The following is a 26,756-nucleotide window of genomic DNA, read 5'->3' on the forward strand; positions in this document are numbered from 1 at the left end:
GGAAAGAAGAGGGCAGGATGTAAGTTACAGTCATAGCTAGGGTGTAGAGAAAGATCAATTTAACACAAGATAGGTCCATTCAAAAGTCCGATGGCAGCAGGGAAGAAGCTGTTCTTGAGTCGGTTGGTACGTGTCCTCAGATTTTCGTATCTTTTTCCTGACGGAAGAAGGTGGAAGAAAGTATGTCCAGGCTGTGTGGGGTCCTTGATTATGCTGGCTGCTTTTCCGAGGCAGCGAAAAGTGTAGACAGAGTGAATGGATGGGATGCTGGTTTGCGTGATGGACTGGGCTTCGTGCACAATCCTTTGTAGTTTTTTGCAGTCTTGGGCAGAGCAGGAGCCATACCAAGCTGTGATACAACCAGAAATAATGCTTTCTATGGTGCATCTCTAAAAGTTGGTGAGAGTCATAGCGGACATGTCAAATTTCCTTAGCCTCCTGAGAAAGTAGAGACATTGGTGGGCTTTCTTAACTATAGCCTTGGCATGGAGGGACCAGGACAGGCTGTTGGTGACCTGGACACCTAGAAACCTGAAGTGTTCGACCATTCCTACTTCATCCCCATTGATGTAGACAGGGGCATGTCCTCCACTATGCTTCCTGAAGTCGATGACTATCTCCTTTGTTTTGTTGACATTGAGGGAGAGATTATTGTCGTCATACCAGTTCATCAGATTCTCTATCTCATTCCTGTACTCTGTCTCATCATTGATTGAGATCCAACCCACTATGATGGTATCATCAGCAAACTCGAAAATCGGGTTGGAAGGGAATTTGGCCACACAGTCATAGGTGTATAAGGAGTATAGTAAGGAACTGAGGGCACAGTCTTGTGGGGCACCGGTGTTGAGGATGATCGTGGAGGAGATGTTGTTGCCTATCCTTATTAATTGTGGTCTGTGGGTTAGGAAGTTCAGGATCCAGTCACAGAGGGAGGAGCCAAGGCCCAGGCCATGGAGTTTGGAGATGAGGTTTGAAGGAATAATGGTGTTGAAAGCTGAGCTGTAGTCAATAAATAGGAGTCTGACATAGGTGTCTTTGTTGTCTGGATGTCCTAGGGAAGTGAGGGTAGGTTGGGGAAGGAGTTGGGGACCAGCCTACCTCCAATTACAGCCTGTTAAGCTCTTCCTTAAGGAGTTTTTAACAGGCAATGGCGAGCCAGAAGGCAATTATTAATTTGCAAATCACCAAACCTTAATAATCTAGTGCATACTGGCGTGCAGCTTTCAGATGCAAAGTAAGGAGACATCAACCCGGGTGCAGACCATTTAATTGGCCATTTGGGCACTTCTATTTGCTGAAAGGCTGCTGGCCCTTGAAGTTCTGCCTCTTCTATTTTGCAAGGCAGTTCACTGCTGCCAACTGCCTTTGAGAATTGTGCTCAGCAGTCAGCTCCCACCTCCTGGCAGGAATTGGAGCCACTAACTGGGCAATGAGCTCATCACCTGTCCAACTAGGGACGGCAGCAATGCAGATGTAGTATAGAATTGGGTCCTGGAAATTATTCAGGAAGCCCAGATTGAAAATCAACCCAGAATGGTGGTCCTTTATAGCATTATTAAGGAACTTGTGAAGTGGTGCATTCTCTCACTGAGTTGGCCGCTCAAGGGCATCAATTGGCCTCCAGGCAGGAAAGCCATGCTTGACCTTCCTTGCCCCTGACTTCATTAGGGGCCATGATGTGGAGATGCCGGCATTGGAATGGGGTGGGCACAGTAAGAAATCTCACACCAGGTTAAAGTCCAACAGGTTTATCTGGTAGCACGAGTTTTTGGAGCGCTGCTCCTTCATCAGGTGAGTGATTGGGGGTGTTGGGAATTATAGCCCCGCCTCATTTCTGACCTGCTTTTGGAGCCACTGTATTTATGTGGCTGGTCTGTTACATTCCTGGTCAATGTTGACGGTGGGAGATTTTGTGATTATAATGCCACTGAATGTTAGGAGAAGGTGGATAAATTCTCTCTTGTTAAAGATTATTTTGGCACTTCTGTGGCAGAAGTGTTACTTGCCATTGATCAATCCAAACCTGAATGTTGTTCAGGTCTTGTTGTATGTGGTCATGGACTGCTTCATTATCTGAGAAATTGTGTATGGAACAGAACATTGTGCAATCATCAGCAAACATTGCCATTTCTGACTTTACAGTGGATGGAAGGTCATTGGTGTAGCAGCTGTTGATGGATGGGCCTAGGTTACTGCCCTGAGGAACAGTGATGTCCTGGTGCTCAGATGCTTTGGCTTCCAACAATCACAACAATCTTCCTTTGTACTAAGTATGATTCCAGCTGGTGTAGCTTTTCCATTGATTTCCATTGATTTTAACTTTACTAGAGTTCCTTGATGCCACAAAAGGCAGTCAGCTCACCTCTGGAATTCAGTTCCTTGTCCATGTTTGAACCAAGGCTGTACTGAAATCTAGAGTCAAGTGGCACTGATACAACCCAAACTGAACGCCAGTGAGCAAATTATTCCTAAGTGCCACTTGATAGCAAGTCATTGTCAACATCTTCCATCAATTTTTTTAATGACAGAGTAGATTGATGGGTCAGTAGTTGGCCAAATTACATTTGTCCAGCTTTTTGTGGACAAGATATACCTGGGAAATTTTCATTTTATTAGATAGATGCAAGTGTTACAATCATACTGGAACAGCTTGGCTAAAGGTGCAGCTAATCCTGGAGCACAAATCTTAAACACTACAGCTTTGATGTTATCAAGGCCCATAGTATTTACTATGTCCAGTCCACTCAGGTATTTCTTGCTATTACAGGGAGTGAATCAAATTGGCTGATGACTAGCATCTGTGATGCTGGGGATTCAGGAGGAGTCTGAGATGGATCATCGAGTCAGGATTTCTGGCTGAACATGGTTGCAAACTTATTCAACTTTGTCTTTTACGCACAAGTTTGGACAGGTCTTGTCTCAAGAAGGAAGCTTTGGTGGTTTATCCTATCAATACTGTCATGGAAAGATACATCTGCAACAAGTAGATTGGTGTGGACAGATTTTTCCCTTGTGTTGGTTCGCTCATCTGCTGTCGCAGACCTATCAGCCAGTACTGGTGCTGCTGAGCCACTCTTGGTGGTGGACACTGAAGTGCCTCACCCAAAGCAATTTTGGCGCCCTAGCTACCCTCAGTGCTTACTCCAAGTGGCATTCGATATGGAAGAGTACTGATTCATCAGTTGAGGGAGAGTGGTAGACAATAATCAGCAAGTGGTTTCCTTGCTCACATTGACATGAGACTTCATGGGGTCCAGGCTCAGTATTGAGGACTCAGAAGGCCACTCTCTTCCAACTGTGAAGTCACCTCTGGTGGGTTTGTGCTTTTGCTTGGATAGGACATACCCAGGGTTGATGATGGAGGAGGCTGGAATGTAGGCTGACAGGTAGATTCTGTCAATATGTTTGCCAATTTGTTGTTTGACTAGTCAATAAGCAGCTCTCCCAATTTTGGTACATGTCCCCAGATGTTAGTGAGGACTTTATCGGGTTGAAAGGGCTTGTTGTGCCTTTGTTGTATATTCAGTTCCTAGGTCAATGCCAGATAGTTCATTTGGTTTTATTCTTATTGTTTCTTGCAATGGTTATACCAAACTGAATAGTTTGCTGCATTATTTCAGAAATAAGTGTCAACTAGATTGCTATGGGATTACAATCATATATAGGCCAGACTTGGTAATGACCATCCCGAAAAGGCGTTAGTGAATGAGATGAGTTTTTAAGACAATCTAATAGTTTCATGGTCTGCATTATTGATACTAGCTTTTAATTCCAGACTGCATGGTGGCACAGTGGTTAGCACTGCTGCCTCACAGCTCCAGGGACCCAGGTTTGATTCCCGGCTTGGGTCACTGTCTGTGTGGAGTTTGCACATTCTCCCCGTGTCTGCGTGGGTTTCCTCTGGATGCATAGGTTAGAGGGATTAGCAGGGTAAATATGTGAAATTACAGGGAAAGGGCCTGGGTGGGATTGTTATTGGTGCAGACTTGATGGGCCGAATGGCCTCCTTCTGCATTGTAGAGTTTCTACAATTTTATTTAACTAACTGAACTTATAGACAGGAGAAACCTTATCATAAACCTAGGTGCAGTAATTATGCAGTCATTTGCTTTTCAGACCCTAATGTAATTGTATAAAATTTTGTTTTTCTTCTATTAAACTGCTTGCCTCCACCTCTCAATTAAAGGTTGACTTCTGTGATCTTTTTTGCCTTGCAGTATACCTACTGATGTATGCACTATGATTGGAGATAGTTCATGCACAGAGCTGCAAAACATGATCTGTGACCCTGTTGAGGCTACTGACACATGCTATCTGACCCTTCGTAGACACTTCAATGAATCCGGCACCTACTGTGTGAATATTACACTGAGGGATAATACCAGTTTAGCTGTTGCTAGTACTTTAGTATCAGTTGGAGGTAAGCACTTATTTTTCCATGACTGGGCTCTTTTGAGTATTAACTACATAGGGTTTATTAGTATTGTAGCTTTTCTACTATTTAAGAATCCCTCAAAATTATGCTATCTGAATTAGCACTTCATTCACTGTGATGAATACGAATATACTCAATCCATTAGTCTATTCAGTTTGTTGAGCTTGTTTCACCATTCCATTAGTTCATGGCATACATCGACGCATTTATCCACCCATATCCCTTGATAGCTTTACCAAATAAAAATCTGTCCATCTCAGGTCTTGAAAATTTCAATTCACGCAGTATTTTGGCGGAAGGAGTGCAAAAATGTGTTTCCTGATTTCACTCTAGTTTTAATTTTGTTGTGTCATCTTGTTCTGGATTCGTCCACCAGAGGCAATGGCTGAAATTCTCCGGCTACTCAGGGCAGCAGGATTCTCTGGTCCCACACCGACAGTGCACCCCGGCCCACGGGTTTCCTGGCAACGTGATGTGGCTTCAATGGGAAATCCCACTGATAGGGGGGACCAGAGAATCCCGGCAACAGCAAACGACACGCTGCTCTCACCGCCAAGAATCACGAGACTGGGAGGCCTCAGAATCCCAATAACTTCTCAGTATCTCCCCTATCAAATTATTTTATCATTTGAAACACCTCAATTAAATCACCTATCAACCTTCTAAACTGAAAGGAATAGAAATTACAGATATGTAACCCAGCCTCAAAGCTTAACCTGGGATCTTTCTGGTGAAGGCCAATAAACCTAAATTGAACTCCAGATGAGGTCTGACCAATACTCTACTCAACTGAATTATAACTTCCTCTCTTTCAGATTCCAACCTTTCGATAAATATCACCATTCCACTAATCTATTGCATTACGTTTTGAACCTGTGAACTAGCTAATGAACTGTTTGTGTATTTGGACAACTAATTCCATTTCCACCTCCACAGTTTCAAGTCCCTTAACATTAAGAAAATGTCTGATGTGTCTTGTATTCAAAGTGGATGATTTCACATTTCTTCCCATCAGTCCATTTTACTGAGCCATTTAATCTATATTCCTTTGTATCTTACTGTTCTAATCGGAACTGATTGCACCTCCTAATTTAGTGTTATCTGTAACATTAGATATACAATTCTCTATTCCTTCATTTAAGTCATTGATATACATGGTAAAATGCTAAGGCCCCATTTCTCCTGAGGAAAACCACTTGTCATAGACAATACTTTCCTTTTAATCTTGCATGTGTGTTTCAGCAGCAGCTACCCTGATCCTTCTGGATTGATTTGTAGCAAAGCCTTTACCTTTGAAGTCTAAGGTTGCTCTGTTCTAGATTCAATTTCCTTTGTTTAGAACATGCTTGGGGCTTTACAATGTCTTAACAGAATTTACATAAGATCTTTTGAGAACTATTGAGTGCATAATGGGCAGAATTCTCAGGAAATATCTGGGTAGAATCTTTGACATGCAGGGAGTGGGTAAGTGAAAATCCTCCCATCGCCACATCGCTGGAATTTAAAATGTTGTCTGCAAGTCGGGTGGAATCCTAGCGTATTGGATTCTGGTATGCAAGACAAACGTGGCTTACCGTTCTCTGTGATTTCACAGCCATTACTTACAAATGTGCTTAGAGATTTATTGTAGGCAAAAAAATCCCCGGGTTTAAATAAAAAAGCTCATTTTTATATTTATTTTAAAGCTGTTTTAATCACATTTAAATTTATGTGCTTAGATTTGTTCCTGGTCTAATTTGATGTAATGTTCTGGATTACTAACTGTACCATTTTATACATAGAATTATAGAATGTGCAGCACGGAGACAGGCCCTTTGGCCCAAACTGGTCCATGCTGACCAAAAAACCCATCTAAGCTAACCCCATTTGCCTGCATTTGGCCCATATCCCTCTAAACCTTTCCTATCTGATGAAATCCTCTCTGTAGTCTCCTTTTTATACTTAGGTTTTTCTTAGGATTAATTTTAATGCTTTTTTGACACACTAAGATATTGGGAGAGTACAATGTTCACTAGAATTGAACAAAATAGAACAATTTGTGCTCAAATAATGCTTTTAACACAATTAGATGTCTCAAAGTGCTTCACAGGAGCATTATCAAACAAAGTGTGGCACTGAGCCACACGTAAGGAGTTTAGGACCAAAGGTTTGGTCAGAAAGATAGATTTTAAGTGTCCTAAAGGGGGAAAGAGAGGTGGAGAGGTGACAAAGTGCAGCGAGTAAATTCCATAACTCACTGAGGCAACTGAAGGCATAGCCACCGATGGAGCAGCAATTATGATCGGCAATGCACAAGAAGCCAGAATTAAAGGAGCACAGATATCTTGGATGATTGTGGAGTTGGAACAAATTACAGAGATAAAAGAGGCAAAACCTCTTTGGAAACAAGAATGAAGAATTTTAAAATCAAGGCATTGCTTGACTGGGAGCCAGTGTGGGTCAGTGAGTGCAGTGATGATAAGGGAATGAGTTGTGACACAGGTGGCAGAGTTTTGGATGGCTTCAGGTTTATGAAGCATAGACTTTAGGAGACCAGCCAGGAGTGCATTGGAACAGTCAAGTCTAGAGGCAATGAAAACATAAATGAGCTTTTCAGCAGCAGATAAGCTGAAGCAGGGTGAAGTCAAATGATTGCCAAGGAGGTGGAAATAGGTAGTCTTAGAAATGGCATGAGTACAAGGATGGAAGCTCATCTCAGGATCAAATGTGTCATGAATGTTGTGAATAGACTGGTTTAATCTCAGAGGTGCTAGCGATAGGGATGGAGTTGTTAGTTAGGGAATGGATTTGGAGCAGGAATGAAAACCATGGCTTTAGTCTTTCTATCATGAGCTTTCCAAGCAATTCTACTTTGTACACACTTTAAATACTGTTACCAAATGAGGTCCAATTAGACACACAAATGACTCCAAAACTCTTCAAGCTAAAAGTAATCAATCTTCAGGAAAAGTTACCCGCTTTTGCATTGTAAACTGAAGGTGGCGAAAGGTTTCCTTTTTGTTTAGCTGTTGCTGGATCTCCTTTCCTGTATCTGAGTGACATGGCACGGCTCCAACTTTGTTGGCAGTAATGTTCATTTTGATTCCATTGAGCAGTTACATTGTAGAGACCCAAATACTTGTATTCTATTGTTTTGACTAAATAGTCCAGCATTCTATTTGTTTTATATTGCTTTGCCACATTGCCTATAAGATTATGATCATTGATAAGAGTCAATTGCCTTGTTCTTTAAAAGTAGATATTCTCTGGTGACTCTGTAGTGACTTCTGTTTTCAACTTATATACAGGTTCTGGCAGTGCTACAGGACTGCAAAGTGTCTTAATCTTTGGTGCCTGCCTGGTGGTTCTTATCATTGGTGTGGCCTTTTTCTTTTATAGGTAAGTTCTGAGTGATCATCAGGAAAGGAAAACAGGCCTAAAAATAAAAGGAGTACTGGAAATTTTGAGAATTTTAATGTCAATTAATTTATAGGCAAAATATATTACAGAAATTAGAATAATATTTCTAATTCCATACCTCCTTCTTCAATTCCTCAGATGAATCTTATTCAGACTGAATAAACATTGCACTAAAATTCAGATCAGGACCAAAATGTAACTGGGATGAATTTTCAGATGGGGGACTGATAAATGAGGCACAACCATGTTACACTTAGAATTTGCCTCATTTCTGTCCATAGATGAAATTCCAGTGAGAGACGGCATGATGTGGTCATGGCCAAATCTTCCACCTGCTTCCTCCACATCAAGAGCCTGTGCCTGGGCAGGAGGATCCTGGGAATTCTGCTGTGTACTCACTTTAAATACTGTTACCAAATGAGTTCCAATTAGGCACACAAATTACTCCAAAACCCTTCAAGCTAAAAGTAATCAATCCTGTAGAGGATAAGTTTTCAGGAAAAGCTATCCGCTTTTGCATTGTAAACTGAAGGTGGTGAAAGGTTTCCTTTTTGTTTGGCTGTTGCTGGATCTCCTTTCCTGTATCTGAGTGACATGGCACGACTCCAACTTTGTTGACAGTGATATTCAATTTTGATTCCATTGAGCTCAATTTGGGCATCTTCTATAATGGCAGGCAACTAGCTCAGCTAGATTAGTACACAACCACTGAAATCAAACATCAACCACAATATGAACCTTAATAAAACTTCTTGTGAGCTCAAGAAGTTCCTCTTACAAATGAACCATGCAGGCGACCCCATAATAAATATAACCCCTCCAGTAACCCCCATCTCCAACATTTGAAGTTTGAATATTCTCATACAAAGACTTAGAAAGATAAAGTAAAAATTATGCTTAACATGTGATAAACTTTCTGGTGATATGGTGTAGAGTCAGAAAATCTATTGCCTCAGGAGCAATGTGGGGCATGGATTTATGAAGGGGAAATCATGCTTGTTAAATCTGTTGGAATTCTTTGAAGATGTAACTAGTAGAGTTGACAAAGGGGAGCCAGTTGATGTGATATATTTGGACTTTCAGAAAGCGTTTGACAAATTCCCGCGTAAGAGATTATCATGCAAGATTAAAGCACATGGGGATTGGGGGAAGTGAGATGGATAGGAAACTGGTTGGCAGAGAGGAAACAAAGAGTAGGAATTAATGCGTCCTTTTCAAATTGGCAGGTAGTAATTAGTGGGGTGCCACAGGGATCGGTGCTGGGACCCCAGCTATTCACAATATATATTAATGATTTGAACGAGGGAACAAAATGTAACATCCCAAAGTTTGCAGATGATACCAAATTGGGTGGGAGGATGAAGTGTGACGAGGATGCAGAGATTCTTCAGCATGATCTGGACAGGGTGGGTGAGTGGGCAAATCAATGCAGATGCAATATAATTTGGATAAATGTGAGGTTATTCACTTTGGAAGCAAAAACAAGGCGGCAAATTACTACCTGAATGGCTGTAAATTGGGAAAGAACAGTGTGCAGCGGGACCTGGGTGAGCATGCAGGTAAGCATGCAGGTGCAGCAGGCGGTAAAGAAGGCAAAAGGTACGTTGGCTTTGAGTACAGGAGCAGGGATGTGTTGTTGCAATTATACAGGCCTTGGTGAGGCCACACCTAGAATATTGTGCGCAGTTTTGGTCTCCTTTTGTGAGGAAGGATGTTCTTGCTCTCGAGGGAGTGCAGCGAAGGTTTACCAGGCTAATTCCGGGGATGGCGGGACTGATGTATGAGGAGAGATTGACTAGGTTAGGATTGTTTTCACAGGAGATCAGATGAATGAGGGGGGATCTCATAGAGACTTATAAAATTCTAACAGGACTAGACAAGGTAGATGCAGGGAGGATGTGCCCAATGGGGGGGGAGTCCAGAACCAGGAGTCAGTCTGAGGATTCGGGGTTAGACCATTTAGGACGGAGGTGAGGAGACATTTCTTCACCCAAAGAGTGGTGAGCCTATGGAATTCATTACCACAGGAAGTAGTTGATGCCAAAACATTGAATGTATTCAAGAGGCTGCTAGATATAGCACTTGAGGCGAATGAGATCAAAGGTTATGGGGAGAAAGCAGGATTAGGCTACTGAGTTGATCGATCAGCCATGATTGTAATGAATGGTGGAGCAGGCTCGAAGGGCCAAACGGCCTCCTCCTGCTCCTATCTTCTATGTTTCTATGTTCCTATGAAACTATTAAAATGTACATTATTATCCAAATATTGAACATTTTTAAAAGAGGCTGAACAAGATTATTTTTAAAACAAGTCTCTAAGCATGTTACCTATAATAATGAACAGATATAAATGGCTTCGAGATATCCTAATCTTTCCACAATACAAATTACAACAGTGCATACTTAAGTTCTTTAAAAATCCCAAAATTACAATGGAAATGTTTATTTTTTTTGAGGGGGTTGGTGAGAAGGTAGTTTAAGTGGGAGCTATAAACAATTTGATTCATTAAGGATGTGAAACTTATTTTACAGGCGTTACAAAGAATATACACCGATTGTTAGACGGGTGAATGATAGAAATAAACATCTGGTGGTGAATAATGGTAGTGCCAGTGTATACTTCAGTAACCCGAAGACTATACTCCTCTTTGGGAATGATGAGAAGAGACCTCTGCTGAAGAAACCTGCTGTCGTTTAATCAAAGCTACTCATTCAAGCAGTAGTGTGCTCCAGAGACACTTGCTCCAGCTTTCTGTTTGGGTACCTGTATTGCTTCGGCACATCTTGAGTATAGAAATTATTAAACTGCTTAGGCCCTCTGTGCAAGTGGATTACAAATATAAAATATTTGAAATCCAGCTCTCCCTCACACTGCCTGAGGATATAAATCTGCATGTGTTTATATATATTATGTTAATTCTGTAATTGTAAATGTTAGAAGTGAACTTTTTTGATGCAGTCCTGTGGAATAGTAAAAATGTCCACTCTATTGTGCTACAAACTGACATTAATTTTCATCCCAGATATTATAGTGATGGTAAAATGTCAATTCCAACACATTTACTTATAATCCTGGATTATAATTACTGGACTTCCATTGACACCACAATGCTAATGTTCAGAATCTATACAAAAGGGATGTTCAGAGAAATCCTCCCAGAAGTACTAACGCATGGGTTTCTGCACACTAGTTTGGATATAGGGCCACCTTCTCAACAAGGTGCTCAACAAACTAACATTTCTACTTGCATCTCTTAGTGTCCAAAGGTGTTGAAACCGATAATAGCAAATACATTTCAATATTGCTTGTAATAATAAAATATTTTTAAAAATCTTAGCTGTATTTTTATCTTGTACCTGGAATGTCTGGAATTGACTTGTGCATAAATTAACATTCATTTATCAGTAACTTTACCCTCCTGTCTGAGCCAATAGGTAGGTTAAATCTAACTTTCGTCCTTCCAAATGCCCTTCCTGCAATCCACACATCAAGTGTTTCATGTCCTCATTTGGATATATTATACTGAGAGCATGTGGTGTTGCAACAGAATTTCCTGTTTTTATGCCTGCCAATCGTCTGGGACAATTTAAATGGAGTATAAGGCAATTGTCAACATGAACATTTGAGTCAGATGGAAATGAGGGGTTTCTGTGCCTGAAGAGTCAGGAAAGTTTCACTGCACCTGGAAGATGCATTGATTTATTTTTGCTATTGTATTTGCACATATCTGGGCAGCTTTTTGACTGCCTTTGAGAGGGTCAGATTACGAGCAGACTCTGCTCCACAACCAGCACCCCTGTCTCCCCCCCAACCGCCCCACCACCCCCCCTCCAGAAACAAATTTGACACTTTCTATGATAAACTATCGTCTGTAATGGATAAGTAGTATGAGTAATAGCACAAGATGAAACAAGGGTGAATCAGACGGCAAGGAAGATGCAACACACCCTCATAGAATATATAGGCAGCACACATTATTAGAAGTGAAAAGGTGCATATAAGATTGAACTTCAACAAAGAGGTAATGGTACAATTCTGTTGGCTACTAACTGCTAATTGATAGTTCTAATAATCTCACTTGATAATCTGCAGTGTGATAATCCCATCTGTCTCCCCTTTGTGGCTATGAAAGTGACCACTGCACTTAATCTTTATGGCTTATTTCAAGCAGTGATGGGAAGGCATTTATTAGGTGCCTGTACTTAACATGAGATCTGGTGAATTCAGTCTTTGACAGCATGGCAAAGTCGCAGTAAGATACAGCCATCTGGTTTTGCTGGCTTTCCCCAGGTGTATGATAATTGTCATCCCATTGCTTTGCCATCATAGAAAACCCTCTCAACCACCTCTAAAGTAAAGGCCTCCACTCTTCAGTCCACATGTTTGTACCGGATTTTCCGATCTTGCCTGCAGTTGAGATTCTTCGGTCCCAAATGTGGCAGAGTGAGCTCTGGAAAAATTGTCAAGCCAGAGTAGTAAGTAAAGCAAAGATAGTATTGTAAACATATTTGCATAAGGATGGGGGGGGGGGGTGGCTGATGGTAGTATAAGGGTGTTTGGCAGAGAAGGGATTAATGTGGGGCTGGAGAATGGTACCATCTATGGCATGATTGAGACAGTCACATGACAGTAGACTGTGTGTAATAGAGTCTGGAAGAAGCCAGCATCCACACAGGGCAGTACCTTGGATACGTATATAGTTATGGGTTACCATTAAACAGTTTATGTTTAATCACGCAAGCGTCCAGAACTCAGTGTGACACTAAACAACTTTTAAAACAATGATACAATTTTCTAATAGTTATATTTAAACAACAATACTTATGGTTATTTGGGAAGCAGCAGAATTGTGGAGCTTTTCTCTACAGGGCAAAGCTGAGGAACTGAAAAATGTGTAGTTCTCACTGGTTTTAATTACATTGATGAGTTTGCATAATAGTTCATTCTTGTCCCAGTAAGGCACAAAGTTGTATTCCACCTTTTTCAGGGTACTTAGAGTCATAGCCATACTTACAGCATGGAAACAGGTCCTTTGACCCAACTTGTCAATGCCGTCCAGTTTTTAACCATTAAGCTAGCCCCAAATCTCTCTATACCAATCTTACCCATGTAACTATCTAAATGCTTTTTAAAGACAAAATTGTACCTGCCTCTACTACTACCTCTGACAGCTCGTTCCAGAAACTCACCACTCTCTATGAAAAAATTGCCTCTCTGGACCCTTTTGTTTCTCTCCCCTCTCACCTTAAATCTATGCCCTCTAGTTTTAGACTCCCTTACCTTTGGGAAAAGATGTTGACTAATTATTTTATCTACGCCCCTCATTATTTTATAGACCTCTATAAGATCACCCCTAAGCCTACTATGCTCCAGGGGGAAAAAGTCCCAGTCTATTCAGCCTCTCTTTATAACTCAAACCATCAAGTCCCGGTAGCATTCTCGTAAATCTTTTTTGCACTCTTTCTCGTTCAATAATATCCTTTTTATATTAGGGTGACCAGAACTGTGACTTGTATAATTTCAACAAGATGTCCCAACTCCTGTATTCAATGTTCTGACCAATGAAACCAAGCATGCCAAATGCCTTCTTCACCACCTTGCTCACCTGTGACTCCACTTTCAAGGAGCTATGAACCTGTACCCCTAGATCTCTTTGCTCTATAACTCTCCCCAATGCCCTACCATTAACTGAGTAAGTCCTGCCCTGGTTCGATCGACCAAAATGCATCACCTCGCATCTAAATTAAACTCCATCTGCCATTCATCAACCCACTGGCCCAATTGATCAAGATCCCGTTGGAATCCAAGATAAGCTTCTTCACTGTCCACTATGCCACCAAACTTAGTGTCATCTGCAAACTTACTAACCACGCCTCCAAAATTCTCATCCAAATCATTAAATGATAAATAACAGTGGATTCAGCACTGATCCCCGAGCCTTCTACAACCACCCTCTGCCATCTGTCATCAAGCCAATTTTATATCCAATTGGCTACCTCACCCTGGGTCCCGTGAGACTTAACCTTATGCAACAGAGATGGGCAATAACTGTCCAACTTGCTCATAACATCCGTATCCCATGAATAAAAAACTTCCTCCTGTTTAATATATGTTGTCCTTAAAAATAAACCCCACTGATTAAATGTGTTCGCAACCTGGTCCACTTTTAAATTTCACTCACTTGCCCTCAACGGCAGCAATTCAGTTAGTCAGACGCTATTAATTCATGTGGGAACTGTTGTTAGTCGCAGTGTTTACCAGTCGGATTGAATTTCTGTTCTGCAGCCTGTGCGGTACTTCCTGTCAGTTGCTATACCTTTCCTGCGGGGCGGATGGTGGACGGTTTACAAACTGCCAGGCGATGAGGAAGACAATTCCGACTCTTGCTGCACACGCTCGCTGCATTGCACGGAGCGCGCTGCTCCGGCCGCATCCCCGGGCTGGGCTCGCGCTGCTCCGGCCGCATCCCCGGGCTGGGCTCGCGCTGCTCCGGCCGCATCCCCGGGCTGGGCTCGCGCTGCTCCGGCCGCATCCCCGGGCTCTGTCTGCGCGAGGCCCTCGAGACAGCATCCGCAGCGTTAGCGTGGAAAACAGCGCGGCTGCTGAGCTGGGTAAACGGCATATATTATCGAAACCTTGGTGGGGAATGGTCTGAGTGTTCAGTTAACCATAAGAGGTTTTAAATCTTAGGACTTTTTCTATGTAACTATTGATGTAACCCTGGCGGAACCATGCGAAGTTTGCGATTTAGATCGCATTGTCAAATGCTTCAAAGCGCAAGGCTTGAAGTTAGCACTTCTGGACAATTGCTGTATACAAATGTTATGATGTGGAGCTGCCAGCGTTGGACTGGGGTGAACACAGTAAGAGTTTTAACAACACCAGGTTAAAGTCCAACAGGTTTATTTGGTAGCAAATACCATTAGCTTTTGGAGCACTGCTCGTTCGTCAGATGGAGTGGAAATGTGCTCTCAAACAGGGCACAGAGACACAAAATCAAGTTACAGAATACTGATTAGAATGCGAATCCTGACAGCCAACCAGTAGTAGCCAACCAACAGGTAACAAATGTTACCAGTGAGGTGAGAGAGTGCATCTTTGGGGTACTTCCACCAATCTGACGGGAAGCTTGGAAATTACAACCAATTACTGGCTGTTCACTCCCTTCCTGATCATCCTTAGTGGCTGCACATGCATGAATTTCTTTAATCCTACCTTTTTTTCAATAAGCGAGACTGGGAGTCTGCTCTGAAGAGTTGTGATTGTTTTTATAATTGCTCTTAGGTTGTAAGTTTAGAACATGTGAGCTTATTATGCAAAAGACTAAAATATAATCAGTGATATAAAGAATAATGTTTAAAAGGAAACTTTGGTAATTATAGACCGGTGAGCCTTACTTCTGTTGTGGGCAAAGTGTTGGAAAGGATTATAAGAGATAGGATTTATAATCATCTAGAAAGGAATAATTTGATTAGGGATAGTCAGCACGGTTTTGTGAAGGGTAGGTCGTGCCTCACAAACCTTATTGAGTTCTTTGAGAAGGTGACTAAAGAGGTGGATGAGGGTAAAGCGGTTGATGTGGTGTATATGGATTTCAGCAAAGTGTTTGATAAGGTTCCCCATGGTAAGCTTTTGCATAAAATACAGACACATGGGATTGAGGGTGATTTAGTGGTTTGGATCAGGAATTGGCTAGCTGTAAGAAAACAAAGGGTGGTGGTTCATGGGAAATATTCATCCTGGAGTTCAGTTACTAGCGGTGTACCGCAAGGATCTGTTTTGGGGCCACTGCTGTTTGTCATTTTTATGAATGACTTGGATGAGGGCGTGGAAGGATGGATTAGTAAATTTGCGGATGACACTAAAGTTGGTGGAGTTGTAGACAGTGCGGAGGGAAGTGACAGGTTACAGAGGGACATAGATAAGCTGCAGAGCTGGGCTGAGGTGGCAAATGGAGTTTAATGCGGAAAAATGTGAGGTGATTCACTTTGGAAGGGCTAATGGTAAGATACTTGGTAGTGTGGATGAACAGAGGGATCTGGGTGACCATGTGCATAGATCCCTGAAAGTTGGCACCCAGATTGATAGGGTTGTTAAGAAGGCGTACGGTGTGTTAGCTTTTATTGGTAGAGGGATTGAGTTTCGGAGCCAGGAGGTCATGCTGCAACTGTACAAAACTCTGGTGCGGCCGCATTTGGAGTATTGCGTACAGTTCTGGTCGCCGTATTATAGGAAAGATGTGGAAGTGTTGGAAAGGGTGCAGAGGAGATTTACCAGGATGTTACCTGGTATGGTGGGAAAATCATGAGGAAAGGCTGAGGGGCTTGAGGTTGTTTTCGTTAGAGAGAAGGTTAAGAGGTGACTTAATAGAGGCATACAAGATGATCAGAGGATTGGATAGGGTGGATAGTGAGAGCCTTTTTCCTCGGATGGTGTTGGCTAGCACGAGGGGACATAGCTTTAAATTGAGGGGTGAGAGATATAGGACAGATGTTAGAGGTAGGTTCTTTACTCAGAGTAGCAAGGGCGTGGAATGCCCTGCCTGCAGCAGTGGTGGACTCGTCAACGTTGAGAGCGTTCAAGTGGTTATTGGATAAACATATGGATGATATTGGAATAGTGTAGATTAGAGGGGCTTTAGATTGGTACCACTGGTCGGTGCAACATCGAGGGCCGAAGGGCCTGTACTGCGCTGTAATGTTCTATGTTCTAACAGAGGGAAGGAAAGACAACAATTGACAAATGGAATGATTAATAAAGTGCTCAAGTGGAAAACATGATTGAATGTCATGAGAGATACTTGGATATTTGCATGAGATAATAGAAAAAAAGGAAACAATGCGAAAATCAGTACAAGGATACAACAGTAACAACTTGTATTTACAGGTCTTCAACTTAAAAAAATGTCTCAAGGCACATCAGACAAAAGTTGACATCATGACATAAAAGGAGATATTAGAAGAGGGGACTGAAAAGTTGGTCAAAGAGGTATGATTTGAGGAGCATCCGAGACCTAGAAGGTTGAGAGAGTGAATTTCAGAGTTTAAGATTGAAGTGGCTGCCAGCCGTTAATGGTAGGGGGTGGATATGGACAAGTGACCAGAGTCAAAAGAACTTGAATTCTGAGGGTTTAGATCGAAGAGTTTACAGATATCAGGACAATGAGGCCACAAAGAGATTTAAAAGCACAAGGATGAGAATTTTAAATTGGATTGGATGAACAGGACTTGGTATAGTCCTGAGCTGGAAAAACACAGCAGGTCAGTGACATCGGTGGAGAAACAAGGTTCATGTTTTGAATCCAGTATGACTTCTTTAGAACTTGGTACAGGTCAGTATAAAGGCAGAATTTTGGATGAGCTGAAGTTTATGGAGGGTAGGGGTAGGAAGGTTAGACAGGATGCTAAATTAATCAAATGTGGAAGTGACAAAAGGCATAGATGAGCTTCAGAGGGTCTGAGATGGGCAATAAATGAGAAGTGGAAGTAGGTAATCTATGATAGAGGATATGGGTTTGCCTTTGCTCAATCTTCTCGGCCAATTGCCTTGTTGTGATTCAATTTTGCTCCAGTAGCATATTTGCTAAATAGTATCTACCAACTTAGTTACTAGAAAATATGTAGTGTTTGTGAAAGCATTTAATAAATTCTGCCAAGATGGATTAAGCTATTTCTAAACAATGTTTCTAGAATGTAGTGTGTCATGGATTAAACAAACGTAATCTGCTTTCCATTAGGTTCTATTTACCAGCCAGTTTTTAACATCGATGTTTTGGTGGCTTTGTTACGCCAGGAGAATGCCAAAGAGGTATGCGTTATTAAATTGCCCATGGAAATAAAGTACAGTGATTATTTTATCATTGTCAGTGGAACTTCTGCAAGGCATTTACAAGCAATGGCACAGTATGCAATCAAAGTGGTAAGTGTTGTATTTGTGTGAATGGAAGTTTTGCCATTTGACTTTGTAATTATAATGCAAAAGTTCAAGCCCACATCTTAAGCTTACTTTTTGAGAATGTAGATCAATGAAAGTTCACTTTCTGTAATATTCAGGCTAATGTGTTAGACCTAGAAGGAAAACGTAAAAGTTAACTTTGTGGATAATAAATTAAAAATATAGTTTTTAAAAAGCTGAACATATATTTTGCAAATTACTTATTTCATTTGCAGGAAATACACTAAAACTTGCTATGCTAAGCTATAGCTCCAGTATGAATTCTAGGATTAGATAATCTTGGTTATCCATATTTATTTAAAATATATGCAGCACACAAGATAACGAATATACACTTGATTTTTCAAGCATCATGACTCGCGGTGTTATGATTTAATAGTGATGAATGAAATGTACCTTGGAGGTGCAGTGGCCTTAGGTTTAATGTTGGTCATATGAGTGAGTTAAGGAAAATGTTTCTAGAGCCTGTGTTGGTTGATTATTCATAGAAACCCTACAGTGCAGAAAGAGGCCATTTGGCCCATTGAGCCTACATCAACAACAATACCACCCAGGCCCTATCCCCGCAACCCCACGTATTTACCCTGCTATCTCCCCTGACACTAAGTGGCAATTTAGCATGGCCAATCCACCTAACCTGAAACATCTTGTGTGGGAGAAAACCGGAGCACCCAGAGGAAACCCACACATATACGGGGAGAACATGCAAACTTCACAGTGACCCAAGGCCAGAATTGAACCCGGGTCTCTGGCACTGTGAGGCAGCAGTGCCATCCGCCGTGTCGCCCCAAGTACCTTATTCTGTAAGGTTTTAAAAACACTAAAAAATGAAGTGGATTTTTAAAAAGATGCATAACTAAATTATTGTAGAAGCTTAGGGAGATTGTAGAATTTCTAGTAGCTGACTACACCAGAAGAAAGGAAGAGTGTTTTGTGGCAAATTAAATTGTGGATGCTCAGGAATATTTCATGTCACTGACTTTTAATGGAAACCAAAATAGTTCTGTTTAAGTTTGGTTGAAATAATCAAATCCCATCTCCATCTTGATTTAATGAACTGACACATTTGAAGGGACAGTTTTGTTACAAATCTTTGGTTAATATTGAGCATTCAAATTTCAAAAGGAAAATAGGAGTAGGAAGAGTCTCTTCCTTGACTTTGGACTGAATTGAGGGGACTTCCAAAGTGGCCATTTTTGAAGCGGCTTTTCAAATCTGTTTACACACCAACGCATTGCAGCCAAGTGGTTTCAGCTTCACCTCGACCCTGAAACTGGTAACTGAGGACTGAAACAGATGGCCTCATTGAATGGCAAAAAACAGAGGTGGTAATGGGACAAGTTTTTAAATTCATATTAATTTCATTCATACTATTTGGACATCATTGACTAGGCTTAGCGCGTATTGTCCTTCCTTTATCAGGATCACAACTGTTACAGCACAGGATGCCATTCTGCCCATCATGTCTGCACTGGCTCTTCCGTATGAGCAATTCATCCAGTGCCATTCCCTTTCCGTCTCGCCATACCCCTGCATATTCTTCTTTTTCAGTCTAATTCTCTTTTGAATGCCTCAATAGAACCTGCCTCCACCACACTGTTCATTCTAGACAGTAGCCCCTCAGTGCATGAAAGCACTTATGCCGCTTTTACTTCTTTTGCCAATTACTTTAAATCTGTGCTGTCTAATTCTTGATCCTCTCATGGGAAGTTTCACCTCATCCATTTTGACCAGATCCCTCATGATTTTGCATACCTCGATCAAAATATCTAAGGAAAACAGTCCCAAATTCTCCAACTACCTTCATAGCTAAAGTTCCTCATCCCTGAAACCAGTTTTATGAATATTTTCTGCACTCTCTCCAATGCTTTCACATCCTAAAATGTGACACCCAGAACTGGATGCAATATTCCAGCTGAGGCCACATTAGTGTCTTATACAAATTTAACAGAACCCTCCAGGATACTATATGCTTTATTAACCATGCTCTCAATCTGTCCTACCAACTTCAATAACTTGTACACCGTCTGCTCCTGCAACCTCTTTAGAGTTATACCTTTTATTTTATATTCTCTCCAAGTTCTTCCAACCAAAACAAATCACTTCACGTTTCTCCACATTGAACCTCATCTAGCACTTGTTTGCCTACTGCACCAACTTGTTTATGACCGGTTGAAGTTCTACACATTGCTTCCAAGTTTCGTATCATCTGCAAATTTTGAAATTGTGTACCAATATCTAGGTCATTAATATGTCAGGAAGAGCAAGATTACATTTTGCATTACATTTCTGGCTAAATTGTATAGAACTGGTCATCTTCAAATCAGTGAAATTACTAATCTTAAATTAGCACGGTCAATATTTACTGATTTATTCTGCAGCATAAACACTTGAAAAGAGGGCAGATTGCTCATGCCCACATTGAAGGGAAAGATACCGATGATTGGAAGTGCATAGATTTTGGTAAGTTCAATAAAATCACTAAAATATTTTGTTTAATGGCAAAAGCCAAACACTACAGATGAGAGAAATCTGAAAATTCCCAGATGATCCTGAAAACACTCAGCAGGTCAAATCACACCTGTGGTTCAACTCAGATGGTTGATTGATTCCTGGGGTGAAAGCATTAACTTATGAGAAACGGTTGAGCCTGTACTCATTGGTGTGTAGAAGAATGAGAGAGAATCTTATTGAAACTAAAAGGGTGGAAATTCCCACCTGAAGTCAATGGACATTTTGCTGGTCCATCACATTTCCCATCCCACCTGCAACAATTCTTATGGTGCAGGACTGAAAATTCCCTAAGATCTTGAGGGACCTTGGGGTGGATGCTGAGAGGATGTTACCTCTTTTGGGGGAGTCTAGAACTAAGGGATACAGTTTAAGAATTAGGAGTCTCCCATTTAAGATGAAGATTTTTCCCCCCGGAAGGTTAAGTCAAGTCTTATGAAATCTCTTCCCGTGAGAGCAGTGGAGGTTGGGTCATCATTGAATATATTCAAGGCTGACTTGATTTTTGATCAAGGGAGATATTATCAGGGAAGCAGACAGGAAAGTGAGTAAGGCCACAATCAGATCAGCTATGACTTATTGAATCATGGAGGCGGCTCAAAGGAATGGCCTATTCCTACTCAATTTTATGTTTCAGTTGTGTTCTAGTGAAATTAACACTGGCACTTAGTGCTGTGTGGACTCATTACTCAGACTAGAGCAAAATAATGGGTACCTGGAAGTAATTCCAATGTTCTGTGCTAAAGGGGTCGAATGTTATCAGTTGCAGTTCATAGAATAGATGAACTACAGGCTTGGTTTAAGATGTGTGTCCATGAATTGATCACCTCATTGTCTACTCTGTGATATTAGCCATAGACCAGGGAGTTCCTGAGGTTAATCTCATGAATCTGCTTAGTTTATCCCAGCTCGTTGTTTTGATTGCACTCGGGCTTTTAATACAGGTACAGCAGCCTAATAACAATGCCAAGAATTTGAAACTTTACATTCCACCAGAGGGCAGCATCAGAAAATTTCATCTCAGCAGCTGAATTATTTTAGAGAAAGGAGTCCGATACTGAATTTGTCTGCCCTCTGTACAACTCCAGCCTCACATTATAAACTCGGTGGTTGGGGGAAACACTTATGATTGTTTAAAAATCTATAATGAAGTGGTTTTGAACAGGCATTTGTTTATCTGCTGTCACTTTAAAATTGTTTTCTTCTCTCAAGGTAACATCATAGTACATTTCATGCTACCTGAAACAAGAGAAGTCTATGAACTGGAGAAACTTTGGACCTTGCGTTCTTACGATGATCAGTTTGCTAAGATACCCCCAGAAATTCTTCCAACAGACTTCATATACGGACCAACTGATGACTTGGACCAAAAAAGTAATTTCAAAGAACTGTCTTGAAGGGACTCAAGTACACAAATCATGATTCATTATGTAAAGCAGCTCCTCTAATGAATGAGCAGAGGAATTAGTTCAGGAAAGGGGATTGATTGCATAAGTATAAGGTTCAGAAAGTAGATATATTGAATTAATTCCAGCTTGGAGAAATTAAGCATATGCTGCACAGTTGTAGCAGCTGATATTCTGATCATGCATTTCAAAAAATTAAAATGACTGCATTTTCACATATGAAACCAATATAGCAGCATTCTGGTTGGGTGTGCTTTATATTGTTGAATGTGTTTGAGGAGCTAATAACATGGCAGGCTCAGGATCAGTGGGTTTACTGTATACTAGAAATTGTAATGCATAAGCCATGTTTTGAACCTTAAGTATAGAGTGGCAATGTATAATAGTGAATCATCAAAAGGAGCTGAAAATTGTTACAAATAAAAACAAAATGTTGTATTTGTAAAATAACATTTGAAATGTGTAAGAGTTAGTAAATGTCAGATACTTATCTAATGTTGCAAAAACAAAATGTTACATGGGAATTGATCTAATTTGAATAGGAGGGCAGACATGAAATGCATCACCACACTCCTGTTACAGTAAAGCTTTGGGTCCTGCAAATAAATTCTAAATATGAATTTATTAAGTGGTCTAAAATCTGGTGTGGGTAATCTCGGAACAGCATTTAAGATGGTTAAGAATAGATGACATGCAGACCTATCTGGGTTAACTGGAGGGAATATGTGGGAGCACTTTCCATCCACTCCCTGATGTGAAAAAAAACATTTCAACAGGCTCAATAAATTATATCTACATTGCTTCTTCCTACATTCAAAGCTTGCATCAGTTAATTCTCAAATTTTTTTGGAACATTTAGGAAGTAACAAAATTTTTTTTTAAATGGTTCTCAATTTCTGAACAGAAATAACAAATTGTACAAAGACGATGAAAAGGTGTCTTGTTGTACAATAGTAAACATGGTCTTGAAAGTGACCAAATAAATTCTGACCCCATGCCCTATAAGTCCCAGGGAGATGACTTGTTTAATGGATTGGTGTTTTACAGTGTTAAAGACTATTTGGAAGCTGTAGTAAAGAAAGTTTCTTCAAAACTGACTTGTCTTAAAGACAAAATATTTTCATAATTTTGACCAATTTCACATTCAGCTGTTTCAAAATGAGTGGCTATTAATGTGTTTGCCTCTATGAATATTAATTGTGACAGAGTTATACATGAAATTTTGTTAGTGTTTGACAGGTTTATGAACAATTGCTAAGCCATTGGAACAAAAGTGTCTCTGTTCATACTTATAAACTATTGCAGCAAGAGAAAATACTTAATATCTTGAAGACATACATAATCACATAGGAGCTAAATTCTTTTATTTCATACAGAGGCATTTGACAAGTGGGGCTGCATTGGGGGCACAGTATTTAAATGAAAGAAGTGAGCCAAATTATTTTTTGCTGGTATCACTTCCATTTACAGAACTACCTTTCAACTAAATGCCAGTATTTCCAAATTACCAATCTTGCTATATAGACCAGAAAATTAATGATACAACAACAGCAGCAGATCAGGCAATGTAAATGCAGCAATTAAACCAAAACATATGGTAAATCAATATCAAATGTTACTTGCAACAAAAAAAAAAGTGGGCTCTGACCTTTCAGCCTCACGTCAATTCATTTAAGCTATTAAATGACCTTCTGTAGTTCAGTAATTTTATGTAAGAAAACATTTCTAATTCTACATGGAGAAGTCACTCTGTCAAAAGAATGAGAATTAATCCATTTTGCTAAAGCTACAACATAAGCTTTGAGAATTTTTAATTAGTAATGAATATATGTAGGCAAAAACACACCAGACCATTTTTAAATTGTCTAATCTGTACAAAAAATGATCTTTGGGAAAAAATTATCTATCCTATGCAGAAATGTCTCTAATTCAAATGTATCTAAGAGGTAGATCAAAAATTGATGAAGTAAATGGTTTTGCCAAGTTGTGCCCCTCTATTTCAGTGCAGCATGATGATTCTGATCATCTCATGCACAAAAAAAATCACAAAAAGGTTCAGAGGTAATAGCATGGCTCTGCTCAGACCACACACACAGCAGTGTTTATGCACTTAATATGCACTGCCTTCATTTAAAGCACTGAGGTAGATGGAAACTGGGTGCACTCAGGAAATTAACTGGAGCATTTCAACTTTACCACAAATTAATTATTTTAGCTTATTCTGTTCAGACTACATTCGATGGGAGGAGGAGGAGGAGGAACAAATGTTATTTTGTGGCTGTCAATCTGGCCAAAATGTATTTATTGCTATACTGGTTATCTGTAGGATGTGCATAAACCCTGCTGCATTTTGATTAAGCTCAGAGGAAAGACGGTATTGAAACCAACAGCCTCTCCCATGACTTAGTGTAGCCCACTACAGTAGCTGCATATGTAAACTCTTATTTTCAACAACTTTAGAATGAGCAAACAGCATTTGACTTTTTCTCCCCATTATGGTGATCAAAATGTGTGGTTCAATAAATTCAGAGTCCACTCTAGCATAGTCTGCCAAAATGCAGCCAGACAGATCTAATAGCTCTACCAGTAATTGAAGATGAAGCTTGCTCTTAGAACAAAATGGCCAAGTCCAAATCGACTGTGTCATTAATACATCAAGATGCAGTGATGGTCAAAGGCACCAAGGGTCCATGCATTTAAAATTACCCAGTTATACTAAAAGCTAATCCATTTTGCAGCCTCTTTCCCCAAGCCCAGCCTCTTGCCATCACTTCCTTGTTTTGTTCCCAAAAGTACCATCAATCAAAAATAGGAAATAAACACTTTCATCCTATCTTAAGAAAAAAAATGGCATTGCTGCTATTAGTATATATTGGCATCATTCGGCGTCTCAAACATTCACAGAATTTTGATCAAATGATGGTGTTGTAGACCTCAGGAAAACTGAGGCAAGTATCATTTATCGAATACTCCCATCAGCCAGCAGCTAGAAGCAACACATTTACATCTGTATTTTTCTCTGTAGTGCTCCTGGCTTTTAGCTGATCAAATTTTACTTTTTTTATTAAAAAAATAAAATGCTTGACTATTACTTTTATAAAGTATACAAAATAAGCAGAAAAAAGGAACAATTGAGGTACTAAATGCCTGAGGTAGTTTAGTAAAATGCATAATCAATTCATGCCTGGCCAACACCATTCAACACTTCCCTTGGTTCTCATGGCAGTATTCTAGTAATCTTTGTAAAACAACCCAATTTAAAAAAGCCATTTTGCATTTTGGGACAGATGCCTCAATCTTGCCAACTCCCTTAGCCCCTCCCCAAAAAAAATCTCAAGGTTTTATAATGATTCGAACTATAAGAGCAATGCCTTTTTATAACAGTGAAAAATCAGAAGAGAAAGCTTCATTAAACCCAACAGATCTAAGAATTTTGGGAAAGCTAACAAGGCAATATAAAGTTTTGAAATTCGAACAAAAGAAGGGAAGTGAAAGGGCCTTATTTAAAGCTGGGTTTCACAAGGTTTCTTCTTGAACGCCTAAAGAATACATTCTCACAAAGACAGAGTTCATAGGTTGCCTAGCCCTCAATAAAGGTGACTGGGGAAGGTGGAACATATGCTTCTTTATTAGCGACAGGTTTAACTGCCTGTGATTACACAGTCTCTCTCTCTCTCTCTCTTTGGTCTGGCATCTGTCTCTGTGGTAGACTGGAGATCCTGAACCTTTTACTTTCTTCGTGATTGGGGCTGTCCACTCTGCACTGTTTTCTGTTGTTGCTGTCTTTTTACTTGGATCAAAATGTCTTGAATTTTCCGCTGAGCAAGCTACATGTCAGAGAGAGAAGTTAGTTATTTTTTGTAAGCAATTTTCACAAATTTTGCACTGAATTCAAGCTTCATTTAACCGAAGTGGAATGTGAATTCTTCCACCCCAAAATGGATCAGTAAAATTCAGAGGCTAAACTGGTAAGTATAAATATACATATTTGACAACCATAATTATATACAGAACATCCAGCACATTCCTCCACCTAACCAACAGATTAATTATTTGGAGCATAAAAAAGATTAACCAAGTCATATTTCATTTAAAAATCACTAGACAACGCGACTTGACCTATCGTACCTGGATACCCAGTTAGTCAACTTCCATTTCTTTCTCCATAGCCCCACAATTTTCTACCCTTCATATACTTTTCCAATTCACATTTGGTGCTTATTTTAGAGATGCTTTAAATGACCCTTTCAGACAACACATTCCAGATCATGATGCTAACTCAAAACATAAAACAATTCTTACCTCACTTTTCACACTTTTGTCAATTACCTTGATTCTATGTTCTCTCCTTACGCTAGTGGAAACAGTTTATTTATTCTATTAAAACATTTCATGATTTTAAATGTCTATTAAATCTCCCTTAATCTTCTCCTTTAAAGGAAAACAACCTCAGCTTATCTAGTTTCGCTACAAAATCGGTACCATAAAAAATCATTTATGGGATGTGAATGTTTATTGTCCATCCCCAGTTGCCCTTCAGAAGGTGGTGTGCTGCCTTCTTGTACTGCTGCAGTCGGAGGTGTAGGTACACCCAGAATGTTGTCAGGGAGGGAGTTCCAGGATTTTGACCCAGCAACATCGAAGGAATGGCAATATATCTCCAAGTCAGGATGCTGAGTGACTTGGAGGAAAACCTCCAGTTGGTGGGGTTACCAGATATTTGTTGCTCTTGTCCTCCTAGATGGTAGTGATCATGAGTTTGGAAAGTGCTGTCTAAGGAAGCTTGGTGTTTTCCTGCAGTACATCTTGTAGATGGTACACATGGCTGTTTGTCAGTGGTGGTGTGATGGAATGTTTGTGGCAGAGTTGTAATCAATCAGGTTGCTTGGTCCTGGTTGGTGTCAAGCTTTTGAGTGTCGTTGGAGCTTCTCACATCCAAGCAAGTGCAGAGTATTCCATTATACCCCTGACTTGTGCCTTGTAGATGGTGAACATGCTTTTGGGGAAGGGGGGGGGGGGGGGGGCGGAAAGGGGGGCAGGTGGTGAA

At 40.4% G+C, this 26,756-nt stretch overlaps 3 protein-coding genes across 8 annotated transcripts in view; 2 read left to right on the forward strand and 1 right to left on the reverse strand.

The window, feature by feature from the left end:
• gpnmb (glycoprotein (transmembrane) nmb) overlaps positions 1-11,173 on the forward strand; it is a 42,065-nt gene extending 30,892 nt beyond the window's left edge. Inside the window, exons 9-11 of the mRNA XM_078200535.1 lie at positions 4,221-4,423; positions 7,726-7,816; positions 10,370-11,173. Of these exons, the coding sequence (XP_078056661.1) occupies positions 4,221-4,423; positions 7,726-7,816; positions 10,370-10,535 (460 nt within the window). The 3' untranslated portion in view covers positions 10,536-11,173. The remainder of the gene's footprint in view (positions 1-4,220; positions 4,424-7,725; positions 7,817-10,369) is intronic.
• A 2,691-nt stretch (positions 11,174-13,864) lies between these two features.
• Positions 13,865-22,584, forward strand: malsu1 (mitochondrial assembly of ribosomal large subunit 1). The gene is made up of 4 exons (XM_078238772.1): positions 13,865-14,449; positions 17,575-17,756; positions 20,174-20,255; positions 21,516-22,584. Exons 1-4 carry the CDS (start codon positions 14,065-14,067, stop codon positions 21,698-21,700), a joined length of 834 nt encoding a protein of 277 aa, XP_078094898.1. The 5' UTR covers positions 13,865-14,064; the 3' UTR covers positions 21,701-22,584.
• A 464-nt stretch (positions 22,585-23,048) lies between these two features.
• igf2bp3 (insulin-like growth factor 2 mRNA binding protein 3) overlaps positions 23,049-26,756 on the reverse strand; it is a 144,926-nt gene continuing 141,218 nt past the window's right edge. For all 6 annotated transcript variants that reach the window (XM_078238732.1, XM_078238741.1, XM_078238714.1 and 3 more), the window contains one exon: positions 23,049-25,536. In XM_078238732.1, coding sequence (XP_078094858.1) covers positions 25,438-25,536 — 99 coding nt within the window. In that variant the 3' untranslated portion in view covers positions 23,049-25,437. The remainder of the gene's footprint in view (positions 25,537-26,756) is intronic.

Source organism: Mustelus asterias, chromosome 2 (assembly GCF_964213995.1).
Source record: "Mustelus asterias chromosome 2, sMusAst1.hap1.1, whole genome shotgun sequence".
In the NCBI taxonomy this organism is placed as follows: Eukaryota; Metazoa; Chordata; class Chondrichthyes; order Carcharhiniformes; family Triakidae; genus Mustelus; species Mustelus asterias.